The sequence below is a fragment of the Protopterus annectens genome, chromosome 14.part0 (genome assembly GCF_019279795.1).
Source record: "Protopterus annectens isolate FY-2018-M chromosome 14.part0, PAN1.0, whole genome shotgun sequence".
Taxonomy (NCBI): domain Eukaryota; kingdom Metazoa; phylum Chordata; order Ceratodontiformes; family Protopteridae; genus Protopterus; species Protopterus annectens.
In genome coordinates this window covers 605,078,643-605,104,360 of record NC_056748.1, presented here as the reverse complement: position 1 = coordinate 605,104,360, position 25,718 = coordinate 605,078,643, and the positions used below count along the sequence as shown (strand labels likewise).

Sequence of the window (25,718 nt, the reverse complement as noted above, 5' to 3'; positions counted from 1 at the left end):
AAAATATTCACTATGATGAGGACTGGGCGATGAACAATGCTTGAGTACAGCTAAGGTATTATTTGGAACAGAAAAAATACAACAAGAAGGCTCTTACCACGCAGATAAAGCAAATGTCACTACAAACAGTCCAAATAATGTACAAATTAGTGTCACAAGCACCACGATGTCATATAAAAAGGCTTAATTTATTAATAAATTAAGCCTTTTTATATGACATCGTGGTGCTTGTATCACTAATTTTTACATTATTTGGAACAGAAACAATGTTTTCGGCTCCAGAATCATTAGCTATTCTCTTTTTCATTTGATTTGCTTTACCAGTAGTATATTTTCTTTTCCTTTTACTGTATGTGTGAAGAGCTACAATACTGCACTTCTTTTTCCAGTTCTTCTTAGTAGTGGTTGGGTGTTCAGCAATATTAATGCCGTCAGTACTACAGCTTCTTACTGAATCTCTCTGATGTGTGTGTCATGATTAGCTGGTAAGTTTGTTATTCAATCATAGAAACAAACTTTCTATGGTAGGTAAAGCATGTTGCCTTTCTTGGGTACTGAATCTTCAGTAGGATATACCTCAGTGAAAGGGCAATAGAGTACTTCAGCCAGGGTACTATTCAAGGTTTCTTGGTCCTGACGTGCTGCTTCCCCTGTTAACTCCTTCACTCCAAAGGAGCTCAGGAAGTTTGCACTGTAACTTCCAATGGGCGAAGCCTAAGCCTTTTGAAAGAATCAAATTATGTCCTCACATGTCAAACAAATGTTCATATTTCTGGAACCATAGGGGTTATGAAAGAAGTATAAATGGCAAACTCTTCAGCACAAACTACTTTTACAGTAGTAGCATTCTTTAGGGTCTAGGTTTTAAACTGAATTCTATAAGTCACAGTAACTATTACATTTTTAATTTTGTAAACAACTTACAATATCTCAGCAACCACTCACGTTACACACACACTGGCAGTACTTTATTCATATAGCTGACACTTTCAATATGAGGCCAAGAAGTCCTGTCTGTGTTACTTGGTTATTCAGATATTTAGAAAAACGTGAAAATTATATCTATATAAATTAATATCATAAAAGCAACAGTTAATATCTATTTACCTGTACTAGACAGAGGTCAGATATTAAAACAGTTGTTTGCCATTGTGTATGATTTTAATGAATTGTTTAAAACCTTATACACAGCATGTTTTTTAGAATTACTGATGCAAATATGAACAAGCAATACATGACATCTAGGAGTCAGTAAGCGTTAACTGCAGATGCACCTGGAGGCATCATTCAGATGCAATGAGTTAAATTAATTACACGAGTGATGGAAAATTCATTTAAGTCTTCCTGCCAGTCATGAAGTTTACAATGCGGTTTAGAGAAATGACAAGGTCATTACGACTTGAGGAGGAAGAACCAAAAGTATTATAATATACAGTTGCTTTAGATTTATACATTTAAGCAAGTATTAGATACTTATCTGTGCCTATTTTGATTGTATACATAACAGGAAGTGAATTAAGATATAATTTTTTTATATAAGTAAATCATTTAGTGCACAGTTATTGAAATTGTCCTTAATCAGGAACAGGTTAGAGTCAAGAATATAAAATAAATGGAGTGTGAAGGACAACACTATCAGTCAACAACTAACTAGAGTAAAAACTCAAGAAAAAAAAAGACGAGCTAGTAAAGACCAGAACTAGTCTGGAATTATTAAAAATACGATTCACTACTAAAAGTATACAGTTAGCGAAGTTCCTCTAACCAATGTACTGAAGTATAATTAGATAATGTAACTTACTGTCAATAAATAGTAAGATGATCCCTACAGTTTAGTCTCCTAGTGTTTTATACTGTGACAAAATCGCAATTTATGAAACATTATTTAAATTATTGGCAAAGGAGCTTAACAGCAATGCTTGCCTTAAGATTCTCAAGACTTGTTAAAGTTTACAGAGTAGCAATGATATAATGAGAATGTTTTCACAAAAAAAAGAGAAAATCACAAACAAGAATACAAAGACTTTAGACTGAAACACTATAATTAAATAAAATCAAATATAAAAAACACTGGTGCATAAACTTTCTTTCTAGCATTGAGTAGCTAGGTTATCTCCTACTCCTAAGCACAATCAAGTCGCCAAGAAGGCATGTCTGCTCATACAATGACATGATTTAAACAAAAATAGAGAGACGTGACTGACCTCACAGGCTTACAATAAAAAAAAAAACCACTACCAGACCACAAGGAAACAAAAATTAAATGTAAAATAAGGTGGCAGAATACTGGGGAGAGCACAAACAAAAGAAAACCTGCTTCTGGTAGACAGCACACCACAAAGGTTACACACACACATTTACATTTTTGATGCATTTGCTTGCAGGGAGACACTATTTAGCTTTCTCCTGCCAGTCTGGCTGATATGAGCAACCTGAGACACTAACAACTGCCTCTGCTACTACCACCTAGGAACACAATTTGTGAGAAACTGAATTACATTAAGAACCTAGAGTCAATGCTCTCGCCCTCACAAGCCAGTATATCTGGTACTGAGAAGGCTGTCAACACAAACACCACACCTCAAACACCACCCACACCAACACAACACACCCACATATGTAGAGGTCCTCAACAAAAACATACCCAAACAAGAGAGACCTCAGAGGCAAAAACACACGTGAACTCCACTGCCCACCACACCATACCACACACAGTCCACACACCTGTGTGTCTCAGCCACTAAGGCCTAAACTTAAACCCAACATATTAGTCATAGGAGACTCAATTGTGAGACACAGAGATGTGCCCCTCACCAGGCTGGATAAGGAGAAAGTCACTGTTAGTTGTTTATCAGGTGCTAGAATCTTCCATATCACCCATGCACTCAAGTCTCTCAACAACTGGTACAGTTATGACTCTATCATAGTTCATGTTGGCATGAAAGACTTGAAATGTACCTCCCCGGACTGTATGAAGAGAGACATGATTGAGCTCAATGAATATGTATCCCAGGTAGCTATGTTCCACGCCTTAAATAGCATTCTACCATCACCAAGAATGACGCCTCAATACAAACAGAAAATTACTGACTTTAACAATTGGCTTAGTTTCTAGTGTCATACCAAGGGGATCCAGTACCTGACAGCCTGGGTAGACATGACTGCCAAACCACAATGCTTTGCCAGAAAAAGCCTGCATCTGTCTCCCTTGGGCTTCAGGCTCCTGGAAAAAGCACTTGCCTCCCCCATAGTGCCTTTTTTGGCAATGCCATGAGGTCAAAACTACCAACATGAACATTTAATCAAAACACAGATTAAAGGTCATGATGCTAAACACTAGGAGTCTTAACATGAAACTACACTTATTACAAGCATTTCTAACCCTGGAAGATGCTGGCATTTGTGTAGTCACAGAAACCTGGTTCAAAGCTGCGGAGAGCACCCCAGCTATACCAGGTTACTCATCCTATCATACATTCAGACCCCAAAACATGGGCAGCAAATCAAAAGGAGGTGGAGCAGCAAAATATATAAAAGACATACACACTACCAGGCTGGTCAAACAGTATGACACACAGGAGACATTCCAGGTGCAGTTAACCACTGACAGAACCCCAATTTAAATTATAGCTAGCTACAGGCCCCCCAACCTTGACTCGATGCCCACTCCACCTATCTGGACTTCTTTGAATCTATCAAGATTCAACCTTTTACCCTGATCCTGGGCTACTAACTATCCAACCACAGACTGGAAGAACTACTCATGCCAAAACACAAATGCCTAGAGATTCCTCAGTTTAGTCAATGCAAATGCCTTGGACCAGCTGGTCGACACCCCCACAAGAGGTGAAAATATCTTGGCCTTGGTATTAACCAACATGAGTAACCACTGCAGCATCCCTACAGTGCCACCCTCCCTGGTAAGATTGGACCACAAAGCAGTCACTTTCAAAGTCACCATCTCTCCCAAACCCCCCCTCCAGATAGGGTCAAACAAAACAAACAAAAAAAGCTTCTCCACAGTGGATTACAACCTCATGAAGAAAGGTATAAACAGCTTCAGAGCCCCTTCCCCCTCCATAGGAATGGACACATATGTCCAAACTTACACCAAAGTACTATACAAGCATTTATGTAGCTGCACTGAATCACCCGACAGGACAAAATCATCCTCCTGAAGGAAGAGTAAATCTATCTGGTGGACATCTGCAATAAATAAACTCTATAATACAAGGAAAAAAATAGCCATCCAGGACCAAGAAGGAGCAGGTGCCTAAATGGAAGCAATCTCTCCTTAACCTGAAAAAACAAATAAGTTGTTGTTGTTGTCTTTCGGCTTTTCCCAGTTAGGGGTGGCCACAGCGGAACTGCGGTCCGCTAATGATTGGCAGTAGATTTTTACGAATGCCGAGGTGCCAGCTCAATGTTTAACCTTCGACGAAGGCATGCCCATTTATGCATATCTTTCGAACGCCCACCCAACGGCGGGGAGGACATGCAGACTCCACACAGAAGGCACTCCCCACACTCCAGCCGAGAATCGAACGGGAGAACCTCTTGCTGTGAGGCAACAATGCTACCGCTGCACTAGTGAAATCCTGCAAAGCAAACCGAGTCCAAACTGGCCACATCTACTAAAGACAATCACACTTTCTTTGCATATGTCCACAATCTCCAGGGAAGCACCCAGATCTGCTTAGAACTGGTGCTCAACGACACCACATACACAAACACCGTAGTTATAGCTAACCACTGTCAGACAGGTTCAGTGAAAACCTCACCACCCCGTCCCCTCCATCAGTAAATTAGGACATCCCCAGCACCTGCCCCCTCCCCTTATCTTTAGGGAGCAAGTCCTCAATGCCCTCTCAAAGGCAAAAAACTACAGCCTCCATGGGACCCGATAACATTCCAGGTTACAACCTACATAAACTCAGGCAGGAACTTGCAGCATCATTAGGCACTCTATTTAACCAAAGCCTGAGTACCAGCTTCATCCTAGCCAAGTGAAGGACAGGCACTGTCATCTCTCTGCACAAAGGTGGAGCAGCCACTGATCCAGGAAATTATAGCCCCATCAGTCTAATTAGCCTGATCTGCAAGGCCAAAGAGCAGATTATCAAGGACCTTATTAACAAGACATTGGCAACCTCCAAACACTCAATCCCACATAATTTAGTTTCATCAAGGGAAGGTCATATGCCTGTTAAATTTGGTCACCTTCTTTGAGACGGTCACCAAGCCATGGACAAGGGGAATACTGTGCCCACCACCTACCATGACCTGGCCAAAACCTTCGATACTATTCCCCACTTGGGTATAATAGATAAACTCTCTCAACTAGGCATCAATTCATATGTTACCAGATGGGTACCCAGGTGGTTGAACCTTAACAAGCGGTGTACCCCAATGATCGGTCTTGGGCCCTTTGTTGTTTGGAATATACTTTTCTGAGGTGCAGGCCAAAACCAGTGGGCTATGGTTGCCCTGGTTTGCAAATGACTGCAAGCTGGGCACTGTCATCAATTCCCCTAGTAATGTGGACATCGTCCAAGAGGGTCTCACACAAACAAATGACTGCTGCCAGAAACATGGCCTCAAAATGAATGCCAAAAAATGCATCATCATCCCCTTTGAGGAGAGTGCCATCCCCACAAATTATCACATTAATAACAAGGTCCTAAGCATGCAATCAGTCATGAGGGACTGGGGCACCCCACTGATAGCAAACTGACTTTTGACCATATTGCCTCCATTGTACTGACAGCTTTCTACATGGCCCACCTCATAAGTAAGAATATCTCTTCCAGGGACAAGGTGGTCATAAGATCCCTCATATGACCCATTATTGAGTATATGCCCCTTTCTGCATGTACCTCACAAAGCACATGCAGCAGCTAAAGAGACCACAGAGATTCCCCAACGGGAAGAATCCAGGGCCTCAAACATCTACCCTACACAAATAGGCTAAAGGCCCTGCTCCTCTACTCAGTCTCCTACAGACTCCACAGAGGTGACCTCTTCTGGCATACAAAGCAATCTCAGAACCCGCCTTGATGGGACTGCTGCATATCCACAAGTCAAGCTCCACTCGGGTAACCCGCATAGGCGACCTCAACCTGGTCTGTGACATCAATAGGACTTGCTGGCCGGGTAGATTTGTGTCCCAGAGACTCCCCTTCTGTGGGACAGACTCCCGCTCCACATCAAGCAGAGTACCTCATTAATCTTTTTTAAGCACAACCTGTATAACTGGATGGGGAACAGAAAATACACCCCTGGGATTCCACCTGTGTCCCTGCTGGACAGGGGCATCAGGTGCTGACTTGTCAGAACATGGGCTAAATTCTTGGTTAGGTTTGTAAGAGCCTCATGGCCAATAGCCTAGTAACTTCCCATGATCCTATAACTGCCCTGATTAGCCATGCAGGCCGACAATTAAACAACAGACCACCAGGAAGACATCTAGTCAGCTACTCAATCCACCAGATTTAAACCCAAAGATGCCACAAGTAAATTAAAAATGTCTTGTGCACTAGAGATGCCTTACTCCACACAGTGAAACTAAAAGAAATGGAGCAATTTGGCAAGAGCTGCATTTAAGGAAAGACCTTACTCAACGACACCTCCATGCCCCTCACAGCAGCAGAAATTAAAATAAATGAAAAGAATACTTGCTGCCATCCACAACCTTTTTTCCCCACTTTGGCACATGAGGTTGGGGTGTCGCTTCAACAGTGACAATCATCTAGAGCCAAGGTTCACTTTACCGGATGGCTAGCCCTAGTACTACAATTCTTTCATACCACACAGATGGGCGCATACACACACACACTCATGCACGCTCAAACCTAAGGTCAATTTAGAGTATCCAATCCACCTACTGCATGTACTTAGAATATGGGAGGAAACCACAGCACCCGGAGAAACTTATGCAAATTTATGGAGGACATGCAGACTCTGCACAAAAAGCATCCCAGCCAAGAATCAAATCAGAGAACCTCTTGCTATGAGGCAATAATGCCATTTGCTGCACCACTGCACTGCACCTTAGAAATTAAAGGAATAGTCACCTTAAAATAAAATAACTTTAAAAGCACATTTAACAGCACTTGGCAGGGATGTCAAACCAGCTATTCAGTCCTCCAGCTTTAAACCTTTTTCAAAGCTGCCACTAGATGTCCTGTGTACTACAGATACCTTGTTCCACAAAGAAACAAAAAGGCGCACTGTAATTTACTGAGGACTGTATTTAAAGAAAACCCTTACAGAAAGACACTCCCCCTGACCATTTCAACAGAAATCAAACACATTACAGATTTTAAACAAAACAGTTTTAAAAACTACACTTAGCAGTAGTTGGAAGGAGTATCAAGAAAGCTATTCAGTCCACCAGCTTTAATCCCTTTTCTAAGCTTCCACAGTATGTCCTATGTACAAAAGATGTATTGCACTGAAATAAACAGAAACAAATATTATTTCTAAATACTACCGCAAAGACTGTCTCTGCTGAATTCTTTTGGGTTTTTGTTAATGAATGCACTTGCTGTTTTTTTCTTTCTTTTGCTTTTGCACAATAATCTATCAGGATTTTATCCCTCGTTCCATATTTTTGCACAAATAGTTCACAATGATACGTCAAGAAAATCTCATAATTTGCAGAGTGAAACTGCCATACCAGAAAGTACAGAACAGTTACAAAAGGATTTCCACTTATGTACTGCAAAATTCTGAAAAATATTTCAGCTTTTAGAAGTTGAGGAATTTGAAGGAGAAGGCTGCAACGAACGTATCTATGTCCAGCGTTAACCATGGCAATGATGGAATTAACCCCTTTTGTTAGTAGTTTCACAACTTGCCATGTAATTTCCAATTCTGAATCAACTATTCAGTCTACATAGCCGTATTCTTTCAGTTCATGACACACATGCCATCTCTATGTACTTGTTTTTTGCTACACTTTGTTATGCGTAGGTGTGATTTGTGTGGCTTCATCTGCATTTTGGTCATGTAAGAGCATAAGGATAACAACTTTATCACCCTTAAATATCAGTCCTTGTACACAAAAGAACATCTCTAAATGAAAAATAAGGCTTCACCAGTGGGTATAAATGCTTAATGCCATCCAGCCCGTTGACATCTCACAGTAATTGCAGCTATAAATCATCATGTAATCTTTCAGCTCTTGCACAGTCATTAATGGTAGCTACATAACAGTATTTACCACTTCTAGATTCTACTCTAATTCTCTCTACATTTACTTAAGTCTGTTCTGTTGACGGTATTTGCAATACATAGGCAGAACTTTTCTAAACTTACACTGTATTTGCAGGTCACACTTCCAGTGACAATACCATTCTTTGCAGATGTGCAAGAGCTTTGTGCAAATACAAGTAAGAAATAAGTGTTTTATGGCAAAATTCTTCCATGATAATTTTTCCGTATATGTAATTGTGGAACTTTTGACATCCAAAGAGTATTATTAGAATTTCTTTCTGAATATGTGCAAAGCATACTTAATATTGCAGTGCCCTCATTGCAAGGTAAAAGGTTTGCAGTCTAGTAACAGTGATGTTCCTAATCTTTGGTGACCTGCATTCTCCTGCAGGGCTGTGGGTAGTGTCATGTTACAATATTTCAAAACTGATGCTGTGGTTAATGGGCTCTTCAGCAACTCAAAACCTTTTTCTCAATATTCTGACCCAAACTGAACCATATCATGTTCTTCCACCTTTATTAATGACCCTGTGATTTCTGGCAAGTGTGAGAAAAACCTCGAAAGAGACTATTCTATCCCCAAGAATCGCATTAGAGAATCTGTTTTCTATAATTCACTGCATCACTAACCTTGTTAGCATCTGGACCATGGTCTGTCCAACCACTTGATTAAAGCATATGATGTGCTCCTTAGCAGCACCCAGGACTAGAATATCCTCTAATACTGACAGTTGAGATTAGCTCTTCAACTGTTTGCTACTGCTGTATGGAAATTAAAAAGAATAAAACAGTGTAAGAAACTTCCCCGTGTGGAAGATTTTCAGTCCATATATTTCATCAATACTGCGGTGGTGGTGCTGCGGTAGCGTTGTCGCCTCACAGCAAGACGTTGTGCCGTTCGATTCTCAGCTAGAGTGTCTTCTGTGTGGAGACACGTGTGAATGGGCATACCTTCGTTGAAGGTTGTGCGTCAGGGCTGGCAAACTCGGCACGTAAAAAATTTACTGATAATCATTAGCGGACCGGAGTTCCGCTGTGGCGACCCCTAACCGGGAAAAGTCGAAAGACACAAACAAATATTTCTAATTAATCACTGTATATTAATCAGATCAGACAATAGTAGTAGAAGTAGCGAACGTAAAGTCATCTTAAGTCAAAACAAAACAAAAAGTAATAATAGAAAATATATAATTGTACAGCATTACTAAGTATTCGAAAGTAATCCAAGCAAGGCAGGCAGTCTATTTACAGTCGAAAATCCTTTATTAAGTACACAGGCAAGCAATCCAAGTAAAACAAAAATAGAGTAATAATTTCCTCACAAGCTTTCTAAAGATATATATATATATATATATATATATATATATATATATATATATATATATATGCTTTTTATCAGGCATGGGAGTGGTTTATTGTGCTGTAAAAGAAAGTGTTATTGGTACATATGTTAAATTCACATTCCTTCCCCCATCAGTGTGACATTCGAGCTGGTCCTGCCCTACTTAGTTGCTGTCATAATAATATATAACCCTTATGTACTTTAAATAAAATTTATAATGATGTGGTACCTCTTATTAACCAAATTATTAAGTAGATTATTAAGTCTGTGATTTTATCCAAGACAATATACTACATGGCTGGAAATATATCAACCTTAGTTAATTTGGCAATCAAAAAATATATATAAATATATACATATACATTTTGCATGTAAAAATCAATTTCTATTTTCATAACCTATTGTTAACAATAACAATAACAATAAGATTCAAGGTTAGAGTTAAGTCGTTGTTTAATGTCATCTAAAGAGTTCTCATAAAAAGTTACAAGCAACTCTATGAACAGTTTAGAGGCAGTATTTTGAATGGTATGCTCACGATCTTCTTTACCCATGCCAGGCTCCATAGTACACCCTAAGGCAACGCGGAAGGAGATCTGCCTCAAAACATGCTTTTAACAGTTTTATATGCCACATAGTAGAACAAAGCTTCTTAGTAGTCACACTAAGTTTCTTGAAAAAATGCTCCATATCTGAGATGCGACTCACCTCAGTATTAGTTCCCATCACATTATCTGTGTTGCAGCTACCAAACCAAGTAAACACCATCCTTATCCAAGGAAAGATTCACTATAAACGATCGAAGGTCGCCTCCAGCAGCCATAATCCACTCATATTTTTAGTCAGGCCCTCAACTCTAGGGCCTAGTAACATAGCAGCACTCAGAAACGATACAACCCAACCAACGAACTGGTGCATGCTAACCCCCACTGTGCACGGACCAAACCAAATACACATAACACAAAGGTCCAGCAGTTTAGATAGTGTATATGTATTTATACATAAATATTTAAATGTATACATATTTATATGCTTGGTGGGAACAAATTGATTGAGGTGACTTTAAATTCTTAATGTATAAAAGGTAGTAACAATAGGATGGATGTACTATTGCACAGATGACATCAGGGGGCGAAACCGGTTTGCAGTGGGGATTTTTTGGCTCCTATTCATGTGTTGAGCAGCTTGAAGAAATATTTGCAACATATTGATATATTTTGATATTGTTCTGCCTCTATATTAAATCATTTTCCTGACTTGGATTCTACTTTATTTACAAAAAGAAGTCAGGGTTTTTGGTTTGCTGGACCTTTGTGTTGCGTGTGTATATATGTGTGTGTTTGTTTGTGTGTGTGTGTGTGTGTGTGTGTGTGTGTGTGTGAGCGGCCCTAGGTCAACTGATGCCCTAGGCAAAAGGGCTCCACGGCGCCCCCCACCACACTACTTGGTGCCCCCATCCTGGTCTATCTACATCAAATAAATTTTTTTTTTTTTAAAGTAAAGGTTGTACAGGTGGGATTTTTGTCCCCCTTCAAAAAATATTTTAAGGCATGTTTGCTTTACCAAAATTTTCTATGAAACGTGTTTGTGTGTTAGTGATTCACTGTGTGCATTTTTACTCTTCTCCACTGCTGTATGACTGTGGAGTTAGTATATTTAAGTAAAGGGGTGTGGGGGGGGGGGGGTTGCCTCCCAAGCAAAAAAAGTTTTTAAGGTGTGTTTGGTGCAATAAAGTCTTTCATTCAAATGTAATTCTCTGAAATCAATTTTCAGTCAAAATTGGTCACTTATGATTTTGTGAGGTGAGATTCAGTAAAAACAGTAATCACATATACATACATATATACACATATACATAGACTCCAAGATCGTACAACAGTGGGGAGGATTCCATTACTCCACTGTCTCCTCATTTTGGCAAAACTATCAGTGACAATCAGTAGCAATCTAAGTGAAAGGATCAAACCCCTACAGTCCCCTTCACTTATACTATGATCTTTCAACAGTATTCACCACAGAAATGTTGTCAATAAAAAAAAAAAATAAAATAAAAAATAAAACACATTTAATAACTGCATTCAGGTCTCCCTCCTAGGACGAGACTGCCTACATGACAACTAACAAACAAATAAATTGTACACTGCTTAATAAACTTTAATAAACTTGAACACGAACTTTAAGTTTTATATCAAATACGGAAAAAAAATCCAAGATGCCACTTTGAGACTTAGTTTGAAACCTAATTTGAAACTTCCTCCTGTAACTTTAATGCTAACTAAGCACACCTTCCACATTCATAACTGGCAACAAGCAAATGATTGGTAGGAGGCTATTGTCTACGCTGGGAATCAGTAAGGAAGCCAGGCTAATAAAGCCTCCTCATGCTTGCAACAAACCTAGTAACAGTTCTCAATTTCCAAATTCTTAAGTGCAAGTCAAGAACAGTAAAATCGAATACATGAAAATGGAGACGCACATTAAGCCTGCAATCAAAGTGTTTTTGAATACTTTCTTTTCTCCAAGGTATGGTCATTCTGAAGTTAGTATACATAAAGTGCTGGGGGTGGGGGGTACTGAACTCCAATTTTTGGGAGTTAATGGGAGCTTGCCTCCTTGCAAACAAAAAAACAAAACAAAAAAAAATTAAAGGGAAACAAAGATTATCAAAACTTAGTGTTGTCCTTTAGTTCCACTTTTTTTTCCAATTCCGCAATTCAGAATTAAAGGTTTCGGAAATACAACAGGGAGCCTTACAGGCCCAGTCGACAGAATGCAGACCCATAAATAATGGAAATAAAGCCATCCTTGGTAATGTTGAATCCAAAACTATTTTCAGAAACTGCATTCTCTGCACTGTCTCTCACATTATTCCTGAATTCTGAAGTGTAACAGTAGTACAAGGTACCAAAATTGCAACTTTCAGTGCACATATATCACACAGTCTTAAAGGCTATTCCTAATTAATGTTACCGTCTGCTCTATTTCTGCAGCTTCCTCACGTGGCATACGATTCAGAAGATCATCATAGTGTTTCAGGCCAATACTCTGCTGACTGGTAAGGGTTGCTTTTGTACGAATGTCCTCCAGGGTTCGAAATCCCTTTGAAATAACAAATGCACTAGCTGAGAAAGAGAAATTTGCCATCTGCTGCACAAAAGAATCTGGACAAACAGCATATTCAAGACAAGGAAAGCAACACTTATTTGCAAGAGACAGTGTAAACAACAAAACAAATTATCGAAATAATAACAAATAATTAACAAATAAGCAATCCGATCTCCCCTCTAGTTGCTACTATTAGGTTGCCATTCACAATACTACAGAATAGGAGGAATTCAAGTGCAGGGGAGAGGCTAGGTCTGACATGACCCCACCAGTGAAGGGAAAAGTTACACACCAGCATTCAGAGGAACCTGCAATTTACCGCTACTGCCTTTTTACTGTTTTAAATATTTGGGGTAATTGTAGCAGCTGTTTTGTATCCTATTTCTCAGAGCTTGGATATTAAGAACATTAACAAAAAATTCTGCCTCAGGCCATTTGTTTACTTTTGTTGGACTGGGCATGCAGAACTCCTGGGTTTGAGAAGGCCCATACTGGTTGTCTACCATAACTGTGGGAGATGCAACTCATAACTTGAAGGCTTCCTTTGATATTCATGCACTATTTGGCTTTATTTTGGTTTGACCTCCTTCCCCCATACTTGATTACACTAATAAGAATTCTGACCAATACAATACCCTCTTTTCACTCTATTAACCTTTAACTGCCTTAGTCCTTTTCTTCGGGATGCATAATTTGGGTGTGGCTCTCCCCTCTAGTTGCTATTATTAGGGCAAATAATACTATTTAATTATATGCTGAAACTGCTCTAAATATCCATGCTACTGTATAGTTAAATATACATACATATATATATATATATATATATATATATATATATATATATATATATATATATACATATATAGTTAATTAGAATAGGTTTAGATATAAGGGTATATATTATCTTATGGGATAATTCAGTTTGCGCAATTGCTAATACTTCCTTTTATTATCTTAAGTTTAATTGTAAGCATTTGCTTAGTAAATGTTTATTATATTTCCTGAAGTACTTGACAACAAATAAATATTGTAAGTGAATGTAAAGTTCTTTCTTTCATTGTTTGCTCTTCTTTTATCTGTATTTGTATTGTATTCTAAAAATTGTAATAAAAATCATATTACAAAAAAAAGAACTTCATTCCTTCTTTTCCTTTCTAGAAATACACTGTACTTTTGCTTGGTCCACTCCTGCTTTTTAATAAACTCTCCAATTTTTTACCACAATAATACTCACACACACACACACATATATATATATATATATATATATATATATATATATATATATACATACATACATACATATATATATATATATGTGTGTGTGTGTGTGTGTGTGTGTAGGAGAGAGACAGAGAAAGAGAGACTCATTGTATTATCACACTAATTGTCCAGCTAAATAGATGCTTTTCCACATGCTACACCCTACCTAAACACAAAGGCGGTAACTCCCCTGATATCTCCAGCTTTAGACCTATCACTATCCTCTCCCCTCTCTCTATAGTACTAGAAAAATGTATTCATAAACAAGTTATGCAGTATCTAATACAGGAAAATCTGCTTACACCCACTCAACATGGCTTCAGAGCCAAACATAGCACCACTACAGCTCTATTATCCTTCCTCAACACAGTCTCTACAGCCATGGACGACCATAAACTTATTTTTTGCCTATTCTTGGACCTCTCAAAAACTTTCGACACTGTCGCACATTTTCTTCTGCTGCACAAATTGCATAACCTCACCTTCTCCGCTGATACTGTTGCATGGTTCTCCAGCTACCTCACTGATAGATCTCAATCAATGAGATGACACTCTGCACTCTCCCCTCCTCTCCCTGTCAAAATAGGTGTACCCCAAGGGTCTATCCTAGAGCCTTTACTTTTTAGTATCTTTACTAATTAGCTCTATACCTCCTGTCCTCAGTCATCTTTAGTGCAATACGCAGATAATTCTACAGTCATAACCACAGCCAACTCTCCCGGTAAACTCTTCTCAGCTACTAAGGCATCTTTTAACTTAGTTGAAACATGGCTCTCCAACAACCAGCTCATCCTTATCCCTAAAAAAAAAAACAAAGCTGTTACTCTTCCTACCTAAAAAGTTCATAAATATTAAACCCTCCTTCTCCATACAGTCCCTTAATAATACTCCCATTCAGGTAGAATCCAGTACTAAGCTCCTAGGCGTAACCATTGACGATCAGGTTAAATTTGACTTGCATGTTAATAACTTCATCAAAAAGAGATATTCAAAACTAGGGCTCCTTTACCATAACAAGAAATTCTTTACCTCTGAAGCCAAGATTACTCTCTCTCACCTACCTTCTACCCAGTCTAATGTACAATTCTCAAATTCTCACAAATCTTAACTTAGCACTCCTAACCAAACTCGAATCTACCTACAGCAAGGTAGCTAGATTTGCTGCCCAACAAACCTACAAATCCCATCACTGTCTCTCTCTCTCTCTACAACACTTAAACTGGCTTGAATTACCCCATCAGGTTCTTCTCTCTTAGCTCCAGACGATCCATTCTATCCTATACCAGCCTTCCTACTGCCCAGCACTATCCCCTCTCATCTCCCATTATTCTCCCTCCAGACCTCTTCGAAGTTCTAACCAAGACCTACTACAAATCTACAAACCCAAGTCTAAATTTGGACGCAACATGTACAGCTATCACCCCACTATTGCCTGGAACTGGCTCCCACTAGAAATCAGGAACCTTACACATCCTAAACAATAAGACAGCCATCAAAGTGCACTTTAAAAGTCACTGGTCCTGCCACTGCACTCTCCCTCCTTAAACATCCCCTACTTTTCTCATACCTTAATCTACTTTCTGCCCTTAACTCACTCTTCTCACTAGCTCTGTCTAATCTTCTTTGACTACTCTTTCTACTGTCTTCTAAAATATATTAAGCAAATTGCCTCAGAGAAACATTCTATTGTAATTGTCTTGCCTTCATGCAACTACATCATGATAAAACTGGGTTTTTTAACCACTTACCCCAAAAACTATACTCATCTTAATGACATATTTATTTTTATACATCTTGAAATAGTTATGCTATACTCCTGATTATTGACACTGTATAACACTGTATTGCTACTTAATGCCTTGTAATAATCCTGTAACATTGCTGTTTAATGCTAATTTATAATGAAAATTGCATAATATGTTGGAGTTTTTCTCCCTGGGCCGCTGGTGAAAAAGGGCTCTTCAGCTCATTCGGACAATCCCGGTCAACTAATGTAAAATAAATAAAATAAATGATTTGCCCATTAATCTGCTAGCGGCATGCTCCTTTATGCTCACCTCCTTTAATTTCCGGGGCTTTTTTCTATTCACTAGACAGTAAAGGAAAAAGTACTTGGGAGCATGGATTCATTGTTAGGTCAGGATAATAAAATGTTAAAACTTTTGTTCTTCTAAAAGGTGCCCTTCTATAATACTATAGAACAGGAGAAATTCAAGTGTAGAGGAGAAGCTGCTTTAAAGTCTGATATGCTTCCATCAGTGAAGGGAAAAGTTACATACCAGCATTCAGAGGAACCTGCAATCTACCCCTCACTGCCTCATTACTGTTCTAAATATTTCAGGTAATTGTAGCTGCTGTTTTTGTATCCTATTTCACAGAGCTTGAGTATTAAGGACATTGCCCTATTTCACAGAGCTTGAGTATTAAGGACATTGCCACAGCCAAGACTTTATGTGCAGACGGCATAAACAGATTACTTGTGTTTTTACTGATGCAATCTCCCTCTGTCTGGGCTGCTTTCATGTTTAATCATCCTTGATCATACAGTGATACATCAATGCAGTTGTACTACTACCCAGTATGTGAGGTTTACCTTATCACTAGTTTACAGTGGTGCACCTTCACTTTTAGTTTCTGCCTTTTAACAGCTACAGCAAAACTCTGTTTCAGGCCATTTGTTTACCTTTGTTGAGCTGGTTGTGCAGAACCACTAGGTTTAAGGAGGACTCGACTGATCTGTCTCCCACAGTAGTGAGAGGTATGGCTCACTTCACTCCCTCCCACCCCCAGTTCCACAGCCACCACCCACAGCTGCACATTTAATCCCACTGCTCTTCACTCAATTTTTAATGAAATCAAAATCTGCTTAAAGACAGAGCTACTTATCAGAACCCTTTTCACACAGTCCTCAGCCCTATACAATCTTTCACAATCATACCTTTCAACCTCGTAGTGCAGGAGATCTGAACAAAGCCATAAATAAAAGTGTGACAAAAGCCCAAAAATATGGATTTTTTTAAATATTGTTCTTACAAACTTAGAAAGCTGATAGAACAACACATTTTGCATTAGCATGAATTTTATGAAGGGTATGAAGTCTGAGACTCAAATGTCTGTCATTATTTTCTAACCTCAATCTTTAATGGTTTGCCACTAATTTGCCAGAAAACCACAATTTTATGAAAAACATCTGGACAGTCTGCAAAAATCTGTACAGTTGAGAGGTATGGTCACAATAGTGTTACATGCATAAAATCATGTCGTTCACTATCTAACCTTATAGAACACTCATCTCCGCCCAGGAATTCAGCTGCTCAACATAGCAGAACTAACCATCTCCCATTACTGCTAGGGATCTGAATAGCTTTCCCAGCCACCTCTCAGACAAGATTTGGTCATCCTGATTAGTCCAACTTCTGTTAAAATTCAAACAAACAGCAAACATTAATACAGCAAGAAAATGCTGGCTTATGTCCAACTGCTATTAGGTATGCCAGTAGAGCCAGTTTTCTCCTTCACCCTGCTGGTCTTAACTTACTGCGAAGCAATACATCAAAGGCACCGTTTCTGCTACATGTTGTAATGGGCTATCCTGTCTCCAGTTGAGCACCATGCACTACAACTATTATCCCTTGTTCTCCTTGAGACATATGCTGCATTTCAAACTATTTTCCCTAACACCAAACAGTTCTGTAGAAACATAGCAAGCAGCAACCCTGTAACCAGTCTGATAAAACCACTCCAATTATAAAAATACTTATTATAATTTCATTACCTTCTAGATTTTTCTTTAAACTAACCAAAAACAACTTCTAGATACTTTCACCCATGAATCACTCACAGCTCATTGGTATCTCACAAAAACCTCCAACAAACCCTACACACAATACACCACACAATGGTATTCCTATACACAAACTCTCTCTGTACTACTCCTCTCCACACTTACAGATAACTATCAAACTTGCATCTCTCCAAACAGCAAATCACCCACCATCCCACACACCCTTACACTTCTCACAACAGCACCCTCCTTTCTCTTTTCTTCTCAAATATACCTGCCAAATCCCTTCAACCTCTTTAGCTACAAATATGTAAAAACTGACCTGTAAACAATACACCGCCTCCTTATAAACAAATCCAAATCTAAATGTTATTTGCATCTCTATCACTCAATCACCTGAAGCTCACAGGAGGTGTCTATCTATAGCCAGGCCCTACTACTGTGTCACTGATAGCATCAATATCCTACCCAAGCGTTAGCTACAAAGAAATCTGACATAGTATTTCTTAACATTAACCTGAGAAGCATTTGCAATAAACTCCAAGAATTTCAAGCATGCCTAGCATTTTACAACTTTGAACCAGCTGTACTCACAGAAACCTAGGTAAAAACTCATGTAAAACACAATTAAGTACTACCTCCAAGAAGATGATCACTGATATTTTCAGATTTGACAAAAAAAAAAAACAAATGAGGTGGAGAAGTAGCAATTATATACAAAAAAGTCCCTAGAACTTTGCCTTTACTCACACCCTTTACCCACATTTAACCATGCAGTGTACCTCATAGCACATTTCAAAAACCTCATCAATGAATCTACTTGGTTTCTCGCAAATAATAAAAGATACAACCAGGATACATAAACACACAAACAAGGACTCGATCAAAAACCTCATCAATGAATCTACTTGGTTTCTCGCAAATAATAAAAGATAAAACCAGGATACATAAACACACAAACAAGGACTCGATCTTAAACTGACTTCTTACAAACAAACCAAATAAATTCCTCTGGTTGCCTTGCTGATAGTATCAGTGATCATCTACCAACGTATGTTGTCAGAAATGCAAACAGGGAGCCTACAAACAGGTGTAAAGTATAAAATACTTTAATTTACGAGGCTTCATCTTCACAGTCGAGCTCTACAACTGGAACATCCTTAAGACCATGTCACTAGATGATGGTGCAACCTGTTTCAGTAATACTTTCCTAAACATTCTCAATAGCCATGCACCACTCACAACTAAGAGTCAGATCAAACCCTGTAGCCTGGGTAACAAAAGACACCAGGCAAATTCTTCTTCAAACAGAAAAAGCATGGAAAATATGGTTCCAAAACTAAACCCAATCCAACTACCAATACTTTAGATACTTAAGGAATCTTGCAAAAAAGTTAATAAAAGATTACAAAAAAATCCTACTTCAACCTTCAGTTAACACACCAAAACAATCCCAAGCTATTATGGTTCTCCATAAACAAACTACTATACCCTGGCCAAACTACTTCTCCCTCACCGACAACCAGTAACAACCCAGACAATATATTCACTCAGTTCAAATCCCACTTTATAGACTCACTACCCTGTCTTACTAAACAAAGCTCTCTCACCACCCTCACTACCCCAGTCTCATCTAATCCCAATGCTATTTCCCTCTCTTTCCAACCATTCCCAATTAGCACCATAAAAATACCTACAAAAACTTAAAACAACAACCTTAGCAGCAGACAACTTATAAACAGAGTATCTAAAATTTGTTTCAGAAGCTCTGGCCTTCCTTGTTTCTATACTAATTAACCGATCCATAACAGAAAACCATGTCACAGCCATCTGGAAGAAATCTTTCATAATTCCACTCCATAAAGGTGGAAATTCGGCTGATCTATCCAACTACAGACCCATAGCTACACTAGCACCACTATCAAAAATATTAGAAAAATGTATCCACTCCCAGCTCCTCAAATATCTCACCCATCATGGCTTCTGCCACAGTCATAGCACAATTACTGCTCTTATTGGTGTTACCAATGCTGTCAACCACAATAAAAATAATGACATCTGACTATCACTACTCTTTGATCTGTCACAGGACCTTGACACAGTTTCCTATCCAAACCTTATTAAGCTTTCCTCCTTAAGTCTAAATAAATGATCTCTCACCTGGTTTCATAACTATTTCACAAATAGACAAAAATCAGTCAAATGGAAACAAGAATTTTCCTCTTTCCTTCCAGTCACAGTTGGAGTACCACAACGATCAGTACTGGGACCATGTCTATTTAATATACTTGTAAACGAACTCAGCACTGCCACAAAAAAAGCAATATAGTTCAGTATGCTTAAGATGCAACCCTCATATGCTCTGCCCCAACACTACAAATTCTCCAGGAAATCACACAAGAATCTTTCTCATCTTCTCATCTGCAGAATCCTGGCTAGGTACTACAGACTGTCTATAAATGCAAAAAAGTAATAAACTAATGCTATTTTTACCAAAAACAGTTTAATACTCAAAATACTGTCTCATCTGACAATACAAAAATCAAAACTGTGACAGAAGCCACATTACTTGAGTACTCCTAGATGACAAACTAAAATATGACTGATATTCTCCAAACTATCAAAAATACACACAAAAAAACTAGACAACTAGGCTTCCTATACAGACCAAATATCTTTCAGTATGCACTAGAAAATCCATAGCAGCAACCTATCTCCACTGTATACATCACCTATCTTCACTAATCACACCACCCTCAAGTCTAAACTTGATGCATACTATAAAATAAAACAGCAAGAGTCGTCATATATTCATCTCATGAATACCACCACTGCACAGCCCTAAACGACTTAAGTTGTCTAGAACTCCCAAATCAGCTAACCTACTCTCACCACTGCCTGCAAACCTATCTACAAGCCAGATAGTTGCCTCTCTTTAGTCTAAAGAGCATAAGCAACAACAGAACAGTCTGCTCCAATAACAAATCTCTCCTCGCTGTAACTAACTAAAAAAACTGCTGGAGGCTAACTCTGCTCTCTCTGTGTCTCAAAATGGTGGAACTCTATCCCATTAGAGTTGAAACTTACAGACAACAACAAATGCTTTTGAAGTCTGCTAAAAGAGTATCTGCAAGGCACCTGGCTCTGCTCTTGTTCTACACCCAGTTAATTTCTGATCCCGGAGAAAATGAAAGCTGCAATACCTTTGACAAAAGGATAGCTGATCTGTACTAAATTACCATATGGTGATTATTACATTTTTCCTCTTGTCTAGTACTGCAAACATTTAACTCCTTAATCCTCATTCACCCTCATCATACCATGATCTACTAATTTCAACCCAAATGGCAAGCTGTAGCTCTCTGTTTTTTTTTTGTTTTGTTTTGTATTTCTGCCTGCTACAACCTTATACAAATGAATGGGTAATTTCTTATTTTCTTCTCTTCCTACAGTCACAAATTGTATGATACAAGATTAGCATAAATCATCTGTTACACCTAATTATGTATGCAAAAATGTATATGTAACCAAGATGAAAATATTACATACAACGTGGAAAATGAAAATATGTTGTATACTGCCTATGTATGTGAATATTGGAGCTTTTCTCCCTGGGCCTCTGCTGAAAAAGGGTATATCCCAGTCAGATTTTCACAGTCAATAAAGATAAATAAATTAAAGTTCAAACCAGACAATCAAACATTAGAATATGTAATAAACACTGAAAACAAGGCAACTTACTCTCTTCCATTAAAGAAATTTATGCAAACCACTGAAATCACCTTCACAGAATAGTAAGTTGCCTGCCCGCCTCTACTATACACTGCTCTTGCTTCACACAATAATGTTTCTTTAAGAGCAGACTGTAATACTAAGATAACAAACATCATGTCACTGCATTTGGTTCTTAGGATATCATATTTGTTTTGTACCCCTGGCCACTTCCCCAGCACAATGCTACCTAGCCCTGTTGTCCAGTCCAATTCCCCCAATACTAAAATGCACAAATAATGCTTTGTCAGCTATCACATTACAATATTTCTGAGCTTCAAAATAACTGCATCTGTGTGGAAAATTGAAGTGCCCGTTTAATTCTAGGATGATCTCAGACACGTATGTAGCGGTCTTCAAATTCCACCTACTTCAGCCACTATGGTGTTCATATTTAGTCACAACCCCCAACTCTACCAAGTAGACCAGGAAATTCAGGTCTAAAGAAACTTTGGAGGTGCTGCCCAAATGCCTGAGAGACACAGCCTCTAGAATTTTGTGCAATCCTAAAAATACATTTCAATGTTCTGTTTATTTTACCCCTTTATGATGAACATTGATTACAGTTATTGTAAGGTATGAGATGCACTGCATTCTTCTGTTCTCAACCTAGAAATAAAAATAAATTACCACCAAAGGAGCTGGCATAAAAAGCAGTCTTCAAAGCAGGAGAAATGTAACAGACTAATCTAATTTTTCCAAATCAGTGCTTACAAAAATGTGTTTAGTTGTACTTTCTTTCTAGAAAACAGTTCCAGCCAGGAATGCAACACTGTTTAAGATGTACATCATTTTATCACTTGCAGATGGAGTTCAAGAATAAAGATAAATGAAATCAGCAACTTAACATCTTAATTTTTTTTTCTCTTTGCCCCTGCTGCCTGCCAAGTGAGACGTTCATTCCTTCATCACCAACGGCAAGAGTCAGCTGGGAGAGGCCATCACTTAGGCAGCTATCAGGGGTGGCTTGAGGTATTTTCTTTTTGTGGTCTTAGGTCCCCATGTTCAATCAACTATACAAAAGAAGGCAGCATGCAATGTGCCATCCACTCTGGCTGTTACCTCACTTCTGCAAAGGACAGTGCCAGCAAGCAGCCCGAGTGAATGCAACCAACCCTTTCCTCAACCAAAGCAAGTGTCCATCCTGCCTGGATCCTCACTGTTTGTCAAGGTCACAGTCAGGACCTCAACCCTCTGAACCACAGAGCCAGTCATGTTAAAATATTAATTAACTTTCAATAATTCTACTCATTTTCTCCCACACAAGGCAGTTTTAAGTCTAAAGGTGTGGCTCTGAGTATATAAGGCTTAAAGATAATATCTAAAGGCACTGCTTTAAGCATATAAGGCTTAAAGATCATATGTAAAGGCACAAAAAAAACTTTTTTTGCATACAAGAGTAAAATGTATGCATGTTTGTATGCCACAAAAGGTCGTTTTGAACTGTTTTGTAAAAAAAAGTTGTTTTAAAAATTGCTTCAGAATGCAAAAGACTAAAATTACATTGCCATATTTATGATATTAAGATTTATGGGCAGGATGCAGGCGCTTATATCATTTTGGGTGTTCAGTTGTAATTATGTTGGGTTAGTATGGTTATGTACTTATGCATTAGTTATGTAACTGCCAAATTGTTAAATTAATACTTTGGCAAAAAACTAACCAACTAATCATTAAGTTTTTTGCCAAACTATTAATATAGCAGTTTGACAATTACATAATTAATACATAATTACTCACCCTCGCTAAGCAGGCATAATTAGAGCTGAATACAAATGTGATGTAAGCGCCTCCTTCCTATCCATAAATATTAATGCTGTATATACAGCTGGTACTTTTAGTCTTCCACATTCGAAAGCAAACTTTAAATATAGATATGCTGACATTACTCCAGAGACATCCCTAACTCAATTCAAGAGAAGTCTCAAGCAGTATTTCAGTTCTCATTGGTTATGTCCTTGCTCCAAGCCTGACTAAATCTTTAGTTATATTTCTGTACCAATACTATTTCACCTGCAATTTATTTGTGTTGTAATTTCTTAGACTATTTCACAAGTTTGTGTTATTGTTTAACTTACTTGTGTCTACAGAGTCTGAAAACTGTTCTTAATTTGTACTATGTATGTTTTCTTTTGTAACTACCTTTGGAGCTTTTCTCCCCGGGCCTCCGCTGAAAATGGACATGTATCCAGTCTAACTATCCCGGTCAACAAATGTAAAATAAAATAAATAAATAAAAATAAATATTTTTTTTAAATGCAGCAAAATAAACTTTTATTTTCACAGAGAAAAGTGTTCCCATGCATCACATTCCTTTGCGTGAAAAGGAAAGGTCTCATGCATTTAAACTATTTTAAATGACTACAATAACTTTCTAGACTATACTCAGCAAAAATGTTCTTTATGTTTAGTGAGACTGTGCCTACATATACTTTTTTAAGTGAAATTGTTTACCCCAGTCGTTACATTCATCTATTTACTATCCTAGGGACCACACATTAAAAAAACAAAAAAAGTTATGTACTCACCATAACATTCCATCTGAGTTGTCGATTTTCATGTATCCTCAAAGGACGAATTCGGTTCCGAACCCTTGGAACCAACTCAACCGCTTGCTAAAGCTCATGGCAACCAAAAACTCTCAAGCTTCCCCTATACCCACAATGCATCCAGTACATTACTTCAGATCGAGTTTGCTGACAAAATAAGCAGAAGAGGCAGATAAGGAAGAGAGAGAGACTAAATTCCAACAGGAACCATGTCTGATGAGTTTGAATTAAAAATAATCAGCCAGATTCAGATGAGGAAGGAATCACCCATTCTTCCAAAAGAATTAGGCAGGGGGAATGGAGGGATGGGAGTTGGGGATACATGAAAATCGACAACTCAGATAGAACATTATGGTGAGTACATACCTTCTTTATCTGAAGTTATCAATTTTCATGTTATCCTCAAAGGATGGGACAGAGTCCCCTGATACCTTGTTTCCTGGGTGGACTAAGGAAGGATATTCCGAAGCACCACTGACCCAAATGATGCCCTGCCCCTGGAGAACAGATCTAACTTGTAATGAGTGATAAAGTTATTGGGGGGGTTAGCCCATGTTGCTGCTACACATATGCCATTCATGGATGCTCTACCTTGAAAAATCTCTGACATAGCCATAGCCCTTGTGGAATGGGCCTTAATGATTCTTGGTAGGGGAACACCAGATTTGGAACATATAAAGGAAATGCAGCTAGCCAGCCATTTTGCTAAAGTGACTTTGGATACTGCTTGTCCCAGTGTAGTGTGAGAAAAGGAGATAAAAAGCTGATCTGCTTTTCTGACATCCTTTGTCCTGTGAAGGTAGAAAAAGTAACTGTCTGTGCACATCTAAAGTACGTAGGCAATACTATCCTTTGTTAGAATAGTTTGGGAAGAAAACAAGAAAATTAATACATTCACTGATGTTGTTCTCAGAAACCATTTTTGGAAGGAATGAAGGGTTGGTTCAAAGTGAAACCCTGTCCTTATGAAAGACTAGATATGGAGGTTTGGATCTCTGAAATTCTTCTAGCAGAAGTAAGCGTGACTAACAGAATGCTTTTCCAGGATAAGAATTTAAGATCACAAGTGTGGGCGGGTTCAAATGGTTGTTGAGGGATTCCTCGTAATACCAAGCTGAGATCCAATGAGGTCTTAACAGTAGTGCTTCTTTTAAGAAGGACTTGCAGAGTATATGAGAGGCTACACAAGAGTCATTGAAACCAGCGTGGAAGCTGGAGATGGCTGCTAGTTGGACTTTAATGGTGGAGGCAGAGGCTCCACTGTTAAAAAGGAATGCTAAAAATTTGAGAATTTCATGAATTGGGGATGGAAGGGGGTCAATGTCATTCTGTAGGGCCCAACAGACAACTTTTTCCATTTACTTGAATACAGCTTTCTAGTGGAAGGTTTATGAGACGATGGCAAAATGTGCCGAACAAGGGAAGACCGCATTCACTGTCTGGCTACTACTGGAAGTGGGGATACCAAGCCATCAGCTTGAGATTGTGAATATCGGGATGTGGCATGCCTGTCGGGTGGGACAGATCATCTGGAATTGGATCCAGCATCTCAGGTTGTTTGATTAGGTGAGGCCAAAGGAAAAGGAACCAAATCTGTTGAGGCCAAAAGGGGACTATGAGGGTGACTTTGCTCTTTAATCTGATGGATTTCTAAATGAATTTGGGAATCAAAGGTATTGGTGGGAAG

The 25,718-nt window shown here is 38.6% G+C and overlaps 1 protein-coding gene across 5 annotated transcripts in view; it reads right to left on the bottom strand.

Moving 5' to 3' along the window:
- The window catches only part of POLL (DNA polymerase lambda), an 884,755-nt gene that overhangs the window by 168,071 nt on the left and 690,966 nt on the right, over nt 1-25,718 (bottom strand). For 4 of the 5 annotated variants that reach the window (XM_044056348.1, XM_044056347.1, XM_044056346.1 and 1 more), the window contains one exon: nt 12,530-12,658. The exons of the other annotated variant lie outside the window; for it this stretch is intronic. In XM_044056348.1, coding sequence (XP_043912283.1) covers nt 12,530-12,658 — 129 coding nt within the window. The remainder of the gene's footprint in view (nt 1-12,529; nt 12,659-25,718) is intronic. 5 annotated transcript variants of the gene reach the window in all.